Raw genomic sequence first — 17,257 nt, forward strand, 5'->3', positions numbered from 1 at the left:
CTCAATATAAAATGAACAATTTTTTTCAAGTCACCAATTTCAATGGTTTTTTTTTTTGGGGGGGATGGTTTTTAACAGTTTAAGAGACTTCCAAGAAGAGGCTGGGTGAAATCTTTATCACTGTTAAGATTTCTGGGGTACAGCAGAAATTATCCCAGGCTGAATGCCACGGCTTTAATTTGGAAAATCATTCAGTTAGTCCTTAAAACACTGATTACCATAGACAAAAGACCATCACTGATACACACTAACAATGAACCAGTCACCACTAAATCTATCATCATTCATAATGCTTTTGCAAACACAGCAGGAACACACAGGAACTGCCAGAGAATGGTTTAAAAAATAAACACAAAGGACCAGAATCAGTAAATCAGACCCAAAGTTAAACACTGGAAAAAAAAAATCAGTGCTAAACAGTATTCAATAAATTCAGTGAATAGTTCTCTACACCAACTTCCATGCCCTAACTCTGGGTGCCAAATAAAACCTGGTGTAATTCTGGCACCAAACTTAGGCATGGATTGGCATGATTCTATAACAGTGCGCCCAACTACAGTGGTACCTTGGATTACGAGCATAATCCGTTCCAGGAGCATGCTCGTAATCCAAAATGCTCGTATATCAAAGCAAGTTTCCCCATAGGAAGTAAGGGAAACTTGCTTTGATATGCTCCCAGCCCCCACCTTCTCCCCCTCCCCGAGGCCAGCAGCGCTGCTCTCCCCCCCCCCACGAGAACCGGCATTGCTCCCCCCGAAGGCCCCCCTCGCGAACCGGCACCCCCCCCCCCCCCCGCCGCCATCGGGCACCCCCCCCCCGCCATGACCTGAGATCCCCCAACCCACCCGAACCCTCTTCTTACTTCCAGTGTAGCCTCCGCATCGGCACCAGCACCAGCATGTCCTGTGCCCGAAAATCTGCTTCCTGTGCCGGGCCTTGAGCATGCGCACATGCTCAAGGCCCGGCACAGGAAGCAGATTTTCGGGCACAGGACATGCTGGTGCCGGTGCCGATGCTGATGCGGAGGCTACACTGGAAGTAAGAAGAGGGTTCAGGTGGGTTGGGGGATCTCAGGTTGCGGCGGGGGGGTGCCCGATGGCGGCGGGGGGGGGGGGGGGTGCTGGATCACGGGGGGGAAGGTGCCGGTTCGCGGGGGGGCGCTCGTACAGCGAGGCAAGCTCGGTTTACGAGACACCAAGTTTGCGAATGTTTTGCTCGTCTTGCAAAACACTCGCAAACCGGTGCACTCGTAAACCGAGGTACCACTGTATAGGGAATGCCTCTGACCTTGCCCATTTCTCTCTCATAGCCACACCCCTTTTTAAGTTGCTAGCGAGAAGATGTAGGCAAGGTTCTTTATAAAATAGCGCATAGATGGCTGTGCGCACAACTACAGATTAGTGCCAATGCATGCCAACAAATGCTTCTTTCTTCTTTAGGCGACATCAACTCGTGCTCGAATCCTAGTGACTTGATGAGTTACAGATCTAAAAAGAAATCGGTTTTGTGCTAGACCGATAAGGTCCTCCAGCGTCATCAATTATATGGTTGTTAATGGCTCATTAACTAATTTACACTTCTCCCTCCCGATTTGCGGGTTTAGGACTCACGACTTCAGTTATTTGTGAATTTTTAAACCGGGAACCACCCCCGCCTCCCTCCTGCCTGCGGACCTCTCCACACCTTTACCTGGTGGTCTAGCGGTGAAGCGGAGCAAGAGCGATCGTCCTATGCTCCTGCCCCTTGCAGACCCATCCACAAAAATGACTGCTGTGAGTTCCCGTGGTCTGAGACTACAGTGAGAATTCACGGCAGCCATTTTTGACGGCTCTTCACGGGGCTGGAGCGTAGGACGATCGCTCCTGCCCTGCTTCACCGCTAGACCACCAGGTAAAGGTGTGGCGAGGTCCGGGAGGCAGGGGTGGGTCAGAGTCGATCCTAAAAGTTATTCGTGTTTTTTTCAATATTTGCGGGCCGGCTCTGCCCCTAACCCCCACAAATATGGAGGGGGAAGTGTAGTTGCATGCACAGTTCCCAAATGAATGTGAATTTAGATACCCAATTATAGGTGCCCTTCACAGAATCCAGGAGAAACTGACTAAGTGAAATTCGTAATTTATACAGGGCTGAGATTACTGCTTGTCACGTGTTGTTGAAATACTGCACAGCACGTAGAAGGTATAGCACTGTTCAAAATAAAAGCAAATTGACCTTACCTATTAAAAAGAGCAGGAGACTGAAGATTACAGATCGAAAAAACATTTTTAGCACCAGTCATGCAGCAGGATACGGACTGGAGGGATCCCAGGCAGTCTGCCTTGATGATCTGGACAGAAGCAGAAATATATGGTTCAAGGATCTCACCTTCATACATTACATACCCCTGGAAGATGCTCAAGCCACAAATGTCCCCTCATCTGTCTACTGTGCACTCTTTACAGAATCACAATTAGGCCTTGGATTCTCTAACTGGCACCGATTTTTTTAGGCACCCACGCTCAGTAAAATCACCGTTCAAACAACATTTTTAACTGAGTTTCAAAGTGCCTACTGGCGTCTAAAACCCCCCCAAAAAACAGTGCTAGAATTGCACCTCCATAGGCACTTTAGGCCACTTAGTGCCACTGTGGGCGTGGCTAATGCTGGGAGAGGCATTAGGCGTCCTACAGCACCTATGTAGGCGTCATTCATGACAAAGATAGGCGACGGAAATGTAAATATGGAAAACCCTGGCCTACATTTCCGGCACCTGTCTTTCCCAGAGGCGCAATTCTCTATACAGCACAGTCGCATGATTGACACGTGATCGGCGGCCACCGATATCGGCGCCGCATAGAGAATCCGGGCCTTAGTGCTGGCTCCTATGCCTAGTTTTGCTGAAACCTGGTGTAGAATGCTGGCATCCAGGTTAATAATAATAATTTATTCTTATATACCGCCAAACCATTACATATTCAACACTCAGGCCCAGATGCAATATAGCCAGCAATTGTCGCTAAACCTATTTTATCAGCTTTACCGACCCGATGCAAAAAGAAATGGCTCATCGCGTGGTTTTCTGCACAATCGCTCATTCTCCGATCCGACCATGCAAATAAGATCATTAATATTGAAATGTCATGTAAACTAGTAGAGCGATTGATGCTCTAACATGGCTTCCCAATGCACTAATAAAGCGATCATTCTTAGCGATCCAAAAAAAAGCAACTGGTCAAGACCCGTCTAACCATACTTTAGCCCTTCTTTTTTTTTTTTTTAATGGGCACATGTTACACATGCACAATATCTGCCCCACTAAAAAAAAAGAAAGAAAAAAAGCACCCCCACCAATGATGGCCCTCCCCGACATAGCCCCCTTAAGACGAACCAGCACCCAACCCCCCACCCCCGCAGTAGCGGAAACAGCAGGAGGGATGCCTTCCTCTTAGAATTCTGCATAGGAAAAGGGAGGCAGAGGCAGAAGCAGCAAACCCGGCAGCTTTTGAAGATATTTTCTCCCTCCCCAGCCCCAGATTGTTTCTTTTTAAAAGCCTACTTATGCGTATCCTGGCCTAATATTCAGCCAGAGCACACATCAGGTTAAGTGGGTGAATTAAAGGACAGCTTATCCTATGCGGGCCCTGGTTAAATATCGCCGGCTCCTGCATAAACCCTGGCTCCTCTCAAGCACCACCCCTGACCGACCCTTTTTGGGGGGGCCGGTCAGAGCTAATATTCAGTGACACTGCCTTGCTTAGTGCCACTGAATATTGGCAGTTGGCCACAAACAAGCAATTTAAGCAGGCTAGAGCCTCTATGACCTGCTTAAAAATCGATCTGAACATTAGCGCCCAAGTCTTTGAAATTCTGCATCTTTGGAATTACGACAAGTCTCTTTGACCTTGGAGGAAAAAAAAGGGCCAAACTTGGGACTATATATAGATCCACGTCCTGAATTTGCTTTTGATTAATTTTGATGAAAAGGCAGTCACTCTTTTCAAATCCCCCGAGGAAGATCCGTGTTGGATCGAAACGCCTCTCACCAATAGGCGTCGGGAGTTTGCATTGACACATCAGCGCTGGTGGTGGCTGGTTCCACCTAAGATAAGTGTCGCTTTTCTATATAATAAAAAGGTTTTTTTTGCATATGAAATATAGGAAGAAGGGTTTTTGTATGATTAATTGACACATTTTTTTTTAGCACTTGTGGATAATCGATTGAAATGGTAGGGAGGAGGGTTGGAGCATAAATGATTACAACATCAAATTCAGGATGTGGACCTGGATATACAGATCATAGGAGGTCCTATGATCTGACCATCCAAACAAGCTATATGTTCACCTCCGTTTATAAGTAAGATTTGCATAATAAATTCAGATGGAAACTTTATTTAATTGATCACTGATGTTTGTTTAATAAATTCTGTTCAAATTGATATGAAATGGAACTAAGGTAGTAGCAAATATTTTTTTTTTTTTTTAGCACTTTCAAGGAATTTGCAAAATTCTTATACATAAAGTTTTCATATAAACATCGTGTTACCCACACATACATTTTTCTGTATTTGAGTAAGATGGAATTTTAGGTCTAATGGTCTTTGATATCTTAGCAGAATGAACATTAGTGTGCCACTTGGCTCACAGGTATAAAAAAAAGGATATGCAGCATTTGGCACGTACTAAGCTTTAGTAAAAAGTCACCTAAATTAAACTAGCTTCACACTGTGTGGCTCAGCTCAACAGTTCATCAGAAGCAGCATTTTAAGCATTGGCATCTTTTTTAAAAATATGTAAATCAAACCATAGAAAGGTGGATCTTAATGATTTTTGTCTATTTTTTAAGTTTTTTTAAAGTTCGGGAAACGTCCTCCAGCTTCTCCATTCACCTCACTATGAATCTATTATACGTGTTGCAGAGCGGCTTCATTGATTCCAAGAAGAAACCTCAGGCAAGCAGACTGATAAAACATGTAAAATTTGAATTCAGAACAACTGAAGAACAGGCGGAGGGAAAGGAGATGGAGAACTATAAGAAAAATACTAGCAATAAAGATCCAAAGAGAAAGTAACACGTGAACAGAATGAATCTTGATACTTTGAGAAACCTAAACTGCACTTTATCACTTTAACCCTTTCAGGACCATAAGGATCGTAGGCCAATTTTTGTGGTTTTGACGACATTTTTATGGTAAAAAGGGCTTGCAGATGCCAAAAAATTGATTTTTTTTTGTGAAATATCATTTTTTTTTTTTTTTAAAAATCAAACTTCTGGCTTATGGACAGTGTGGCAAGTGAATCTTCTCGTCAATCTGGCAACGACGCTAATGAATGAATGTCGGAACCAGTTTGTTTACATAAAGGCAGTATCATATGGAATCCGTACATATCAAATTTAGAACTGTAGACTATCCCAATCAAAATTGATAGGATTTTAAAGTTATGGGACAAATATGTCCCTTGGTCCTGAAAGGGTTAAGGAGAGCCGGTGCTGGTTCCACGGACACTTTAAATTACCCTTTTTGGACTTTTGCACAGTGCAACAAAACACAACAGCAGACACTGCCACAAAATCTCTCCATTTTCAAATACAACAACAAAAACAGATGCTTAGAATTAAAATAAAAAAATGGAGACGCAGCAGCAAAGCAGAGTAGAAAGCAGAATATAAGCCCAATAAAATGGGTTTCATAACCATATATAAGAAGTTCCTCTACTTAAGCCTGAACATTATGGTATAAGGACATTTTCTAAGAATACCCATTTATCTGTCACAAGGAAGCAGCAGGCAGGCAGGACTATAATATAGTCCAAATTTTATCAAGGGTTCCTCATTATAGTTGGCATGGTTGAGGCTTGATGACCTACAACACAACTAGCCTTAAGAACGAGAATATGATTCAGTAGAAGACATTGTGCACTTGCATTTTAACACTGTTCCATGTGAGTGCATAGTGAATAAGCAGTTTTTCTTAAGAGATTTTGTTGTCTTTGAGAGGTGGGTTAGTAGTAAGAGATACATTGCAATTCGGACCATGTTGGGTCAACTTAAATAAAGCACCTCATATTTCCATTCTTAAGGCCAACTGTGCTGTTTTTGGTGTATGTTGTGTGTTGCAACCCATTGGGTGTCCCTTTCTTGTTGGTTGTGAGGACTTGACCCGGAATTTAAGCATGGAGACTGGGGCTTGCAGAGTGGCAGGGGCAGCTCTAGCCACCTTGTTGGGAAGACTGGATGAACTGTAGAGGCCCTTTTTTACCTGCCTTCATTTTACAGTGTAACAACCAAATTATAATTAAGAACTCAAATTCCTGTATCAAAAATTGTAACGAGAAATATTTTTAAGCAAATTTTCGATAAGGAAACTGATTGAATTTCTAATTGTAATTTACTACTTGTTTTAATTCTATTGTTACACAGAAAGCTGACACAGCCTGTCCAGACATTTATTTACAGGAACTTCCCCCCAAAATAGCAGGCTCACAGACATTAAAACACAAGAGAACAGTGCCTGGAAGGTGATGTTCAACTATAAAGGGAAGAAACCAGAGCAGCTGGAGAAGTGCCAATCTCAGCAGAATCCATCCCCGTGGCTTGGCATTAGATACAAAACATTAAAAAAAAAATCCAGACACACACACACACACAGTCCCCTTAGTCGTCTGACTCTTAAAGAAACCGAGCAATCTGCTATAATGATTCCACAAGCAAAAATTAAGAGGTCAAAGCAAGAGAGTGCAGTTTCTGAAGGGTACATATTTGACTATACACTTACAGAACATTTTAGAAAAAAAGATCTGCCCACAAGAAGAGACTTGTGTTTATTCTGAGGGAGGGGGGGTGTTGTTTGCTTTAAACCGTGATCAGAACAAAAAGCTCCATTTTGGAAAAGAAAAAGCAGATAGCAGAAAAATGACTTCCCCCAATACCTGTTAGATTCTAGAACAAAGATCACCAGAAGCAAACTCTTAACTATCTTGCATCCAAGACAGCAGCGATAAATAAACGATCTATTGAAAGGCCATTCTGGGGTTCCTGCCACCTCATTCCTCAACTTGAAAGAGAGAAAGTAATATACTCTGGAGGTGGACAGTATTGCCTCAGGAGAAAATGTTAACCTTTGTATATTTCATGAACATCTCAACTAGAGAAATAAGCTAAATGAAGAATTTTTTTTTTCTAGAAATACACTTTAGATTCTCAATTTTGTTTTGTAACAAATTCATTTTTAACCAGAGCAAAATCTATTGATTGCATAGTGCAACATATAGTTGTAAAACAATATTTTTACCTTGAAAAGTAGTGCTGTGGCCGTGTCAGTCCACACTTCAAGGTAATATGTAGAAATAAAACAAACAAAAATAATAATACCTTTTTCACTGGACTAACAATGTGGTTTATGATTAGCTTTCAAAGGTAATCCCTCCTTCCTCGAGGACTCTCTCTTCTCTCACTGGTCTCCACAGATGGATTTGGAAAAAGACCATCTACCGTATTTTCGCGGATATAACGCACGCGTTATACGTGATTTTACGTACCGCGCATACCCCTCGCGTTATATGCCTGAGCGCGGTATACAAAAGTTTTTAAACATAGTTCCCACCCCGCCCGACGCCCGATTCACCCCCCCAGCAGGACCGCTCGCACCCCCACCCCGAACGACCGCTCGCACGCGCTTCCACCCGCACCCGCATCCACGATCGGAGCAAGAGGGAGCCCAAGCCCTCTTGCCCGGCCGACTCCCCGACGTCCGATACATCCCCCCCCCCCCCCCCGGCAGGACCACTCGCACCCTCACCCCGAAGGACCGCCGACTCCCCAACAATATCGGGCCAGGAGGGAGCCCAAACCCTCCTGGCCACGGCGACCCCCTAACCCCACCCCGCACTACATTACGGGCAGGAGGGATCCCAGGCCCTCCTGCCCTCGACGCAAACCCCCCTCCCTCCAACGACCGCCCCCCCCCAAGAACCTCCGCCCGTCCCCCAGCCGACCCGCGACCCCCCTGGCCGACCCCCACGACACCCCCACCCGCCTTCCCCGTACCTTTGTGTAGTTGGGCCAGAAGGGAGCCCAAACCCTCCTGGCCACAGCGACCCCCTAACCCCACCCCGCACTACATTACGGGCAGGAGGGATCCCAGGCCCTCCTGCCCTCGACGCAAACCCCTCTTCCCCCCAGCCGACCCGCGACCCCCCTGGCCGACCCCCACGACCCCCCCACCCCCCTTCCCCGTACCTTTGGAAGTTGGCCGGACAGACGGGAGCCAAACCCGCCTGTCCGGCAGGCAGCCAACGAAGGAATGAGGCCGGATTGGCCCATCCGTCCTAAAGCTCCGCCTACTGGTGGGGCCTAAGGCGCGTGGGCCAATCAGAATAGGCCCTGGAGCCTTAGGTCCCACCTGGGGGCGCGGCCTGAGGCACATGGGCCAAACCCGACCATGTGTCTCAGGCCGCGCCCCCAGGTGGGACCTAAGGCTCCAGGGCCTATTCTGATTGGCCCACGCGCCTTAGGCCCCACCAGTAGGCGGAGCTTTAGGACGGATGGGCCAATCCGGCCTCATTCCTTCGTTGGCTGCCTGCCGGACAGGCGGGTTTGGCTCCCGTCTGTCCGGCCAACTTCCAAAGGTACGGGGAAGGGGGGTGGGGGGGTCATGGGGGTCGGCCAGGGGGGTCGCGGGTCGGCTGGGGGGGAGGGGGGTTTGCGTCGAGGGCAGGAGGGCCTGGGATCCCTCCTGCCCGTAATGTAGTGCGGGGTGGGGTTAGGGGGTCGCCGTGGCCAGGAGGGTTTGGGCTCCCTTCTGGCCCAACTACACAAAGGTACGGGGAAGGCGGGTGGGGGTGTCGTGGGGGTCGGCCAGGGGGGTCGCGGGTCGGCTGGGGGACGGGCGGAGGTTCTTGGGGGGGGGGGCGGTCGTTGGGGGGAGGGGGTTTGTGTCGAGGGCAGGAGGGCCTGGGATCCCTCCTGCCCGTAATGTAGTGCGGGGTGGGGTTAGGGGGTCGCCGTGGCCAGGAGGGTTTGGGCTCCCTCCTGGCCCGATATTGTTGGGGAGTCGGCGGTCCTTCGGGGTGAGGGTGCGAGTGGTCCTGCCGGGGGGGGGGGATGTATCGGACGTCGGGGGGGGCATCAGGCTTTCAGGATGGGGACAGACCTTCAAGGGGGGACAGGACTTCAAGGGAGGACAGTGCACGGAAGTCAGGGGGGGTGAACGGAGAGTCGGGACAGCGCACGGAAAGTCAGGGCGGGCGAAAGGAGAGTCGGGCAGCATGCGCGTTATATGCCTGAGCGCGGTATAGAAAAGTTTTTGTACATATCATCGTGATTTCTGCGCGCTATACCCCTGTGCGCGTTTTACAATGGTGCGCGTTATATCCGCGAAAATACGGTACACAATGAGGAGATGACGACTCACTAGGCCACACATGTCAAACACAAGGCCCGGGGGATAAATCTGGCCCACCTGGCCTTTTTATGTGGCCCTCAGTGACTGTGTCACATCTAAGTGCCTGACTGTGCAGCCCCGGTCCCAGAGGTGCACCAAGCTCCTCACCATGCTGCCTCAGTACCCATTTGTAGGCAGAAAGACCCAGTCCCAGTGTAAAAGCTAGGTTGGAGCAGGGCGTTCCATAGAAGTGCCTGACTGCGCCACAGGTGTCTCAGGGCGAGGAAGGATCTATACTTCTACTAAGACTAAGTATCTTAATAGAAAATTCAGCCCTCGACTTAGCCTGTGTTTTAGATTTCGGCCCCTTATGTGATTGAGTTTGACACCCCTGCACTAGGCCATACTTTCATCCACACTGATTGCACATTGCACTGATCGCACATTGCACTGATCGCACATTGCACTGATCGTCACTCCAGATGATGGTCCTGCCTCAACTGGACTATTGCCAATTCCGTCTACTCGGGCATCAACACCACACTAATTCACCAACTCATCCAGAACACAGCAGTAAGACTGATTTTCAAGCTAAAGAAATATGATTCGATCTCGATCTTCCTCAAACAACTACACTGGCTTCCGATATCATCCCAGATAAACTTCAAAATATCATGTATCCTACACAACATATTGCATGGAAACTTGGCTGCTCCCCTTATACAGATATTCTCAGCGACCTGGTCTACATCCAGAAGAATACTTAACAGAATTCAAGTGAACCTACCACCCATAAGGAACCTTCAATACAAGTGAATTTTTAACTCCGTGCCAACCTATCTGGGAGTAAAAACCTGGAACGATCTCCCAGAAACTATCAGAAAGGAAGCCAACTACTCCTTCCGAAAAAACTGAAGACTTACCTCTTTGCCAACTAATTAATATCTGCCTTTTCTCCTTTCCTCCTATATGTCCCCTTCCCCCTTCTTCTCCCCCCTCCCTCCCTGTTTACTCTTCAGTTGCCTAGAGCTTGTATAGGTTTGTGTGACTCACAAATAGAAGATTAGATTTGCTTCAGCAATGGCTTCCATGGTTGCCAGTAACGAAAAGTAGCATGCAGTGGTGGCTGCAGACAGCTGCCATTTCCAGGGGCATGCCTCTTCGTATTTTCTCCTGGCAGACATTAACGATCAATGCCAGCCTTTATGGCTGGAGGATTATTGCAACTATCACCTAGTGTGGGGTTATTGGACACTGGCTCAACATAAATGGTCCATAAATCACCTGGAACTCAACTAGCACTTCAGGCACTAGAGCAGTCTCTGGAAGGCAAAGCAGTCAAGAGTCTTCTCAGATAATGTGACCAGTGAGTCCTCAAGGGGGTCTCATGTGTGCTCTCGCCCAAGGGACCACCTCTACGGCTGCCACCATCGACCTCAAGACCTGCAACTAGTGCCACACAGTGGGAGATGGTCTCTGAAGCAGATCTGAAATATGCTTCTGGAGCTTCAGTCTGTGAGGCTCTGGAAGAAAGACCTTGCCCAAAGCTGTGTCAAACAAGACTCCCAGGAACTCCAGATGCTGAGTCAGCTCCAGTTGGCTCTTCTTGAAGGTGACAATCAATCCCAAGTCTTGGAGAAGTTGTACTATTCAAAACTGCTCATTTACTTTCCTCCTTGGACAAAGTGCTGATGAGCCAATTGTCCAAGTTTGGATGCACTTGGATCCTAGCCTTGTGGAGGTGCGCTGCCACCACCACAATCACCCTGATAAAGGTATGAGGTGCAGTTGCTAAGCCAAAGGGGAGGGGCCAAGAACTAGAAATGATGGTCCAGAACAAGGAATCGCTAGTATCTCCTGTAGGCTGGAAAAATGAGAATGTGGAGATAAGCTTCCATAAAGTCGAGGGAAGCGAAGAATTCCCCTGGTGTCCACTGCCACTATGATCAACTGAACAGTCTCCATGCAGAGGTGTGGCACCTTCAGAGTCACATTGCTAGACTTGATGTCTAGGAGCTGGTCTCCAGTCTTCGAGTTTTTCTTTGGCACAATAAGGTATATGGCGTGTCTGTCCAACCCTGACTCAGCATCCGGGACCAGCTCTACAGCATCAAAGTCTAGTAGCCTTTGCACCATTGCCCTGATTTCGAGGGCTCTCGCTGGTCAGCCAGCCAGAGAATCCAGAGTGGTCTGGAAGGGGGGCACCAAATTCAATTTTGTAACCAAACTTCCAAGACTGAACAATTTGTGCCAATCTGAGCACAGACCAACCAGAAGGCTGACAGCCTGACCCTTTATCTGGTGAATGGAGGTGGGAGGGGAAGGGGAGGAAAAGAGGAGAGGATGCAGGAGATTAAATATCGAACAGATGGGTAAAACTGCAGAGATTAGAAACACTTCTGAGCAACTGGCTTGCAGAAAACAACTTGAGGGAGCAGGAGATGGAGTTGAAAACATGATTGACAGTTTTCTGCAAGCTACTTGCAGGGTTCAGATGCAAAACCCTACGGTTCAGGACCACTAGACACACTGAATTAGAAGTATAAATATAAGTCTTATATCATGCATATCTTCTTGTATCTGTTACTTTGTGCTTTTGTGCAAATGAACATTGCTTTCAGAATCTTACATTGGGTTTCTCCAGGTCCTTCCTTAGCATTTCCCAGGCAGCATTTCTCACTACCTCCGAGTCAATGTCATGCACATGTTAGGCTCAGACAGGGTAAAAATGATTCCACTTGCTGGGCTCATTGAGGGTTTTCTGTGTTCCTTTTTCTCTCTGGCGCCCTGGCAGTACAAGAGTAGCATGACTCACATTTCCTAGTTTTATCTGTTTTAAATGAAAACTTCTTAATTTCCTAGGATATGCAAGAAGAATCAGATCAGCTGCTTTAAAAAATTATAACACTTCCCAATATATATCACCTGGATTAAATGATAGTTTCAATTCAATATATGTTTTTTTAAGGACACCTCAGCCCCACCACTCCACCGCTGTAATGATTTGCTACTGCGGGAAGAATTATGTGGTGCCTCATCATTGGCTGTATATTTTATTTGATTTTATAACGTGCTTCAAAAGTGCTCAAAATATTTCTTCAAAACTTTTATAATATATATCTTCGATTTTATAAAAATATAAATATTTACTTATCTCAGCCAAACCTGGGAGTCAGACCCGACATGTTTCGCACTAAAAACGTACTGTCTCAAGGGTCTCCCGGGGCTGCCGCTGTCATCCGACTCCTATTTAGTTCTGTGAAAGTCTACCTCTGTTTCAAATCCATTCTCGGTTTGGCCCCTCTATACCTGGTCTCCTACTTTAAACTAGACTGCTCCACCAGGCCTACACGCAGAATACGTATGTTTAGCCACCCTACAATAAAAACCTGCCGATACAAAAGATTCCTTGACAGAACGCTTGCCTTCCAAGCAAGTCTACAGAACGACTGGCTAAGCAGCATCATCAAGCACTCCTCATCCTACCTCAACTTCAGAAAACTAGTTGAAACCAACCTGTTCAACCGATTTGTGACCAAGAATCCCTAAAGTCTTCACTGCTTATCCCACACTGTATGACCAGCCCTTCTTATTGTAACCTTACTCTGTACAAATATTCATGTACTCAAAGACTTCATTGTTTTTTCGCTGAATGTCCAGCTCTTCTTTATTGTAAACCGCCTCGAACTACTTTGGCTTTGGCGGTCTCCACCTTAGAAAACAGATCAATCCCCTCTTTGCAACAGACCTATCCCTTAACGCCCCCTTCCCCCATCTCACCCCCCCCCCCTCTCCTCTTCCTCTTTTTTCCGCCCCCCCCCCTTTTTTTCCCAGCTAATATGCTTGGTTCCCCCCTCTCTTAAACTTAATTGTATCCTACTACAGCACACTCTGTATGTACCCGTATTTGGCCCTTCCCTCACCTAAATTGTTATTGTAAACGAGTTTGACCCTACGATTGCTTTGTTATGTTTCCTCTTTTTCTAATCGCACTGTATGTAATTCATCTATCTGTTGTGAACCGCCTTGAACTCCCTGGGTATGGCGGTATACAAAATAAAATATTATTATTATTATTATTATTATTATTTCACCTGAATTTTTGGTTAAAAGGGGGGTGGCCTCAAGGATCATCATTACCAGCAACATTGTTTAACACCTATCTGGCGCCTTTGACGGAACTCTTTGATTTCAATAATTATAAAGTGCTTTGAGGGCATAAGGTGCATACGAAAGGAAGGCACCTTATGCAACAAGCATCCTTATGCACCTTATGCCCTCAAAGCACTTTATAATTATCGAAATCTATTAAATTTAAGTTCATAATAGACATTTAAAGCACATGTCACTTTACCAAGACCAGTGATGAATTTACTACCCCAGTAAGGGCACGAAAATTAGTTTAGTAGTGCCTTGGGTATTTGAGGTCTGGTAAATCTAATTTGACTTGATAGTAATTTGTTCTCTGGCTTGTACAACTGTTATTTGTTTGAACAAATTTCTATTTTCTTCAATTTGAGTTGGGGCCTCCTTGACAGCCAGCTGAGAGAGAGCAATGTTTCCATACCAGAGGCAACTGTTGAATCATGCAGATGATCACTAAGGGGTCCTTTTACTAAGGCGTTCTAGCTGATTTAAACGCTAACGTGCCTATTATATTCTATGGGCGCGTTAGCGTTTAGCACGCGCTAAATCGGCTACCGCACCTCAGTAAGATTTCTTTTAATTTTTTTTTTTTATTAACCACCTTTTTTTTTAGGAAATTCACCCAAAGCAGTGTGCAGCTAACATAACACAGGTGATAAAAAATTACAACAATAAAATGTTCAATTAACAGTATACTAATAGCATAGTTTCCTATTTACAATATCTACAAAACACACAATAAAACACCTTAATAGATTGCAAAGCAGATAAAGAGAAGATAGGAGCTTAGACAGAAGATAAGGGTGAGGAAAGCTTGTATATGGAATCAAAAAACATGTATGTAACTATTTCTCCTAGAATGGTAAGCAGATTCAATAATGTATATGTTAATCCTTATCTTTGTGACTAACTTGTTAGTTGTCTCACCCATTAAAGGCTTAAAAGGGCCACCAGGATTTCACCTGGTTCTTCTGGTCTTGAGTCTTGAGTTAGGTGAAATATTTCTGAGAGTGTGCTCCGGAGTACAGAGGTGGCTTGTTGGTGGATGTCATATCCAGTGAGGTCCTTTGAAGAGGGGGTGCTTAAGAAGACATCTTAGGAGGACCTTAGCGACCTTGGAGATGTGTAGAGGGAGATCCTGTTCAGGTACTCTGGCCCATTTCCATTATGGGTCTTGAAAATCAGGCAGAGTTTTAAATTCAGCCCTGTATTGTACAAGATGACGTCTAAGGGAATTAATTGACTATATACCTCAATGAGAGATGCGGCCGATAAAACTGAACACAGCCAGGGAAACATACTGCTTTACGAGAAAATATATCTGATGGCTATTGTATCTATACGCAAAGTCATTTGTAACAAGCCTACAACTCTACTTTAGGAGAATTTGGTGTGTTATATTGTAAGACCGAAGCATAGCATAGTAAAGCTGATATGGATGGGCAGACTAGACAAGCCATATGTGCATACATACACAGAATATGACGGATATCCCTTGTGTAAATCTACCTAGGTATCCTTGTGTCTTCACAATTCTATGTGAAAGATTTAATGTTGTGCTTTTACATTGTAAATTTTACTTAATGCTCTGTGGGACACAATGCCCTGTAACACCAAGTATCATTCTGTAATTGAGACATGAGGACAGAAATAGGAATTGACTGGCTTAGGTGTCATTTGACACGACACTAGCAGGCCTAGCCATGACTTGGGTGGAGAGAGGTCCAGGAGCCAGTGCACAATTTTGCACTGGAGACAGGATGTGAGGAACTAAATTCCAGTTTCACCAGAAGTGAACAAAAATATCTAAACATAGAAAAGAAAAGCCACATAATAGAGCTGGCAGGATATTAGTCACCAAGGTAATGAGCTTGAAAAAAGCATTGGTGTTTCCTTCTACCCTGCTTTGCCATCTTTTTTTTTTTCCTTTCTCCTCACCCCACATCCTTCCCAATGCAGTTTCTTCTTCCCTCCCTAGAGGCTTAGCTCTGTCATTATGAGGAAAATTCTATAAAAAGACACCCAAAGATAGGCACCTAATAAATAGGTGCCTATCTTATTTAACAAATTAGCATCAATTATGAGTTAGCAAGCTCATAATTGAAAAAATTTAATTGGGTGATAAAGCACCTATCTTGGCAGGCGCAATTCTATAAGAGAGCGAGAGAAAGGCGCCTATTGCAAGGTTTTTTACTCTTAACTTTTTTAACTTTTTAGCAAGCCCAGCGAGCCCGCTTTAAACCCGCAGGTTAAAACAACGGGCTCGCACTGCGGGGGAAGGTCCGGGCAGAAACGGGGCAGTGCTCAGGGCAGAGAGAGCTGGAAAGTCGGGCTAGAAAACAGGAGATGCAGTCAGAAAGCAGTGAATGACTGGTCCCCAGCAGTCGTTCGTTTGCTGATCGGCCAGCCCAGTCGATGTTGCAATTTTTGGTTAGTGAATCGCCTACTTTTAATGCCGTTCCCCCTCATTTGCATGCGGACATCGGAGGATGATCGGGACAGAGGTTAGTGAATCGGGTCGGAGAGAAATCGGGTCGCAAAGGGGTCACAAACCGATCAGTACACGATCGGTTTGCTTAGTGAATCTAACCCTTAGGCACTTATAATGTAGGCCTTTAAAACTCTGGCCTACATTACAGTTTTAAGTTAGGTGCAATTCTAAGTGCGATTGAAAAGAGACAGGCACCTATATCATAGGTGCCTATCTTTTTAGAAACCATTTACAGAAGTTCCCCCTCGTTGTCTTTCTTCATTCAGCAGATCAAAGTTTCTGCCCACTCCCTTCTGCCACAGCCCCCCAACCCCTCCTAACTTTAAATTGAGGGATATTGATTCCCTCCTGCCTGCAGACAAGTAGCATTTTTTTTTTTTTGCTACTTCAGCTTGTCTGCGGTGTTCTTTGCTCACATGTTTAAAGACAATAGACTGTTTTCAGTCCAATTCTTTATATGTGAGTTTGCAAACCATTAGACCCCTAAGGAAGGTGTGTTCACCGAAACACGGACTGTGTAGGGTCCGGTTGGATTTTTATCACAGTATTTTTTATCATTGTACTTTTTTAATTGAATTTTCATGGCTTTATATAAGAACATAAGTAATGCCTCTGCTGGGTTAGACCAGAGGTCCATCATAGAAACATAGAAAGATGACGGCAGAAAAGGGCTACAGCCCATCAAGTCTGCCCACTCCATTTACCCACCCTATTAAGTCTGAGTGCTAATGACTTAGTTCCTTAACTCGACCGTCGTAGGGATCCCACGTGGATGTCCCATTTATTCTTAAAGTCTAGCACACTGGTGGCCCTGATCACCTGCACCGGAAGTTTGTTCCAGTGATCTATCACCCTTTCTGTGAAGAAATACTTCCTGATGTCACCACTAAATTTCCCTCCTCTGAGTTTGAGCGGGTGCCCCCTTGTGACCGAGGGTCCCTTGGGAAAGAATATATCGTTTTCCACCTCTACATGACCTGTGACGTACTTGAATGTCTCAATCATGTCACCCCTTTCCCTGCGCTCCTCTAGGGCATAGAGCTGCAGTTTGCCCAGTCTTTCTTCGTATGAGAGACCCTTGAGTCCAGCAACCATCCTAGTGGCCATGCCCAGCAGTCCGCTCACACGGCGGCCCATCAGGTCCAGGACCTGTATAGTAATCCTCTATCTATACCCTTCTATCCCCTTTTCCTTCAGGAAATCATCCAATCCCTTTTTGAACCCCAAAACCGTACTCTGTCCTATCACACCCTCTGGAAGC

The 17,257-nt window shown here is 45.7% G+C and overlaps 1 protein-coding gene across 2 annotated transcripts in view; it reads right to left on the bottom strand.

The window, feature by feature from the left end:
• The window catches only part of CD276 (CD276 molecule), a 113,364-nt gene that overhangs the window by 84,659 nt on the left and 11,448 nt on the right, over positions 1-17,257 (bottom strand). For both annotated transcript variants that reach the window (XM_033920310.1, XM_033920309.1), the window contains exon 2: positions 2,217-2,326. In XM_033920310.1, the coding sequence (XP_033776201.1) occupies positions 2,217-2,262 (46 nt within the window). In that variant the 5' untranslated portion in view covers positions 2,263-2,326. The remainder of the gene's footprint in view (positions 1-2,216; positions 2,327-17,257) is intronic.

The sequence above is a fragment of the Geotrypetes seraphini genome, chromosome 14 (assembly GCF_902459505.1).
Source record: "Geotrypetes seraphini chromosome 14, aGeoSer1.1, whole genome shotgun sequence".
NCBI classification, from domain to species: Eukaryota; Metazoa; Chordata; class Amphibia; order Gymnophiona; family Dermophiidae; genus Geotrypetes; species Geotrypetes seraphini.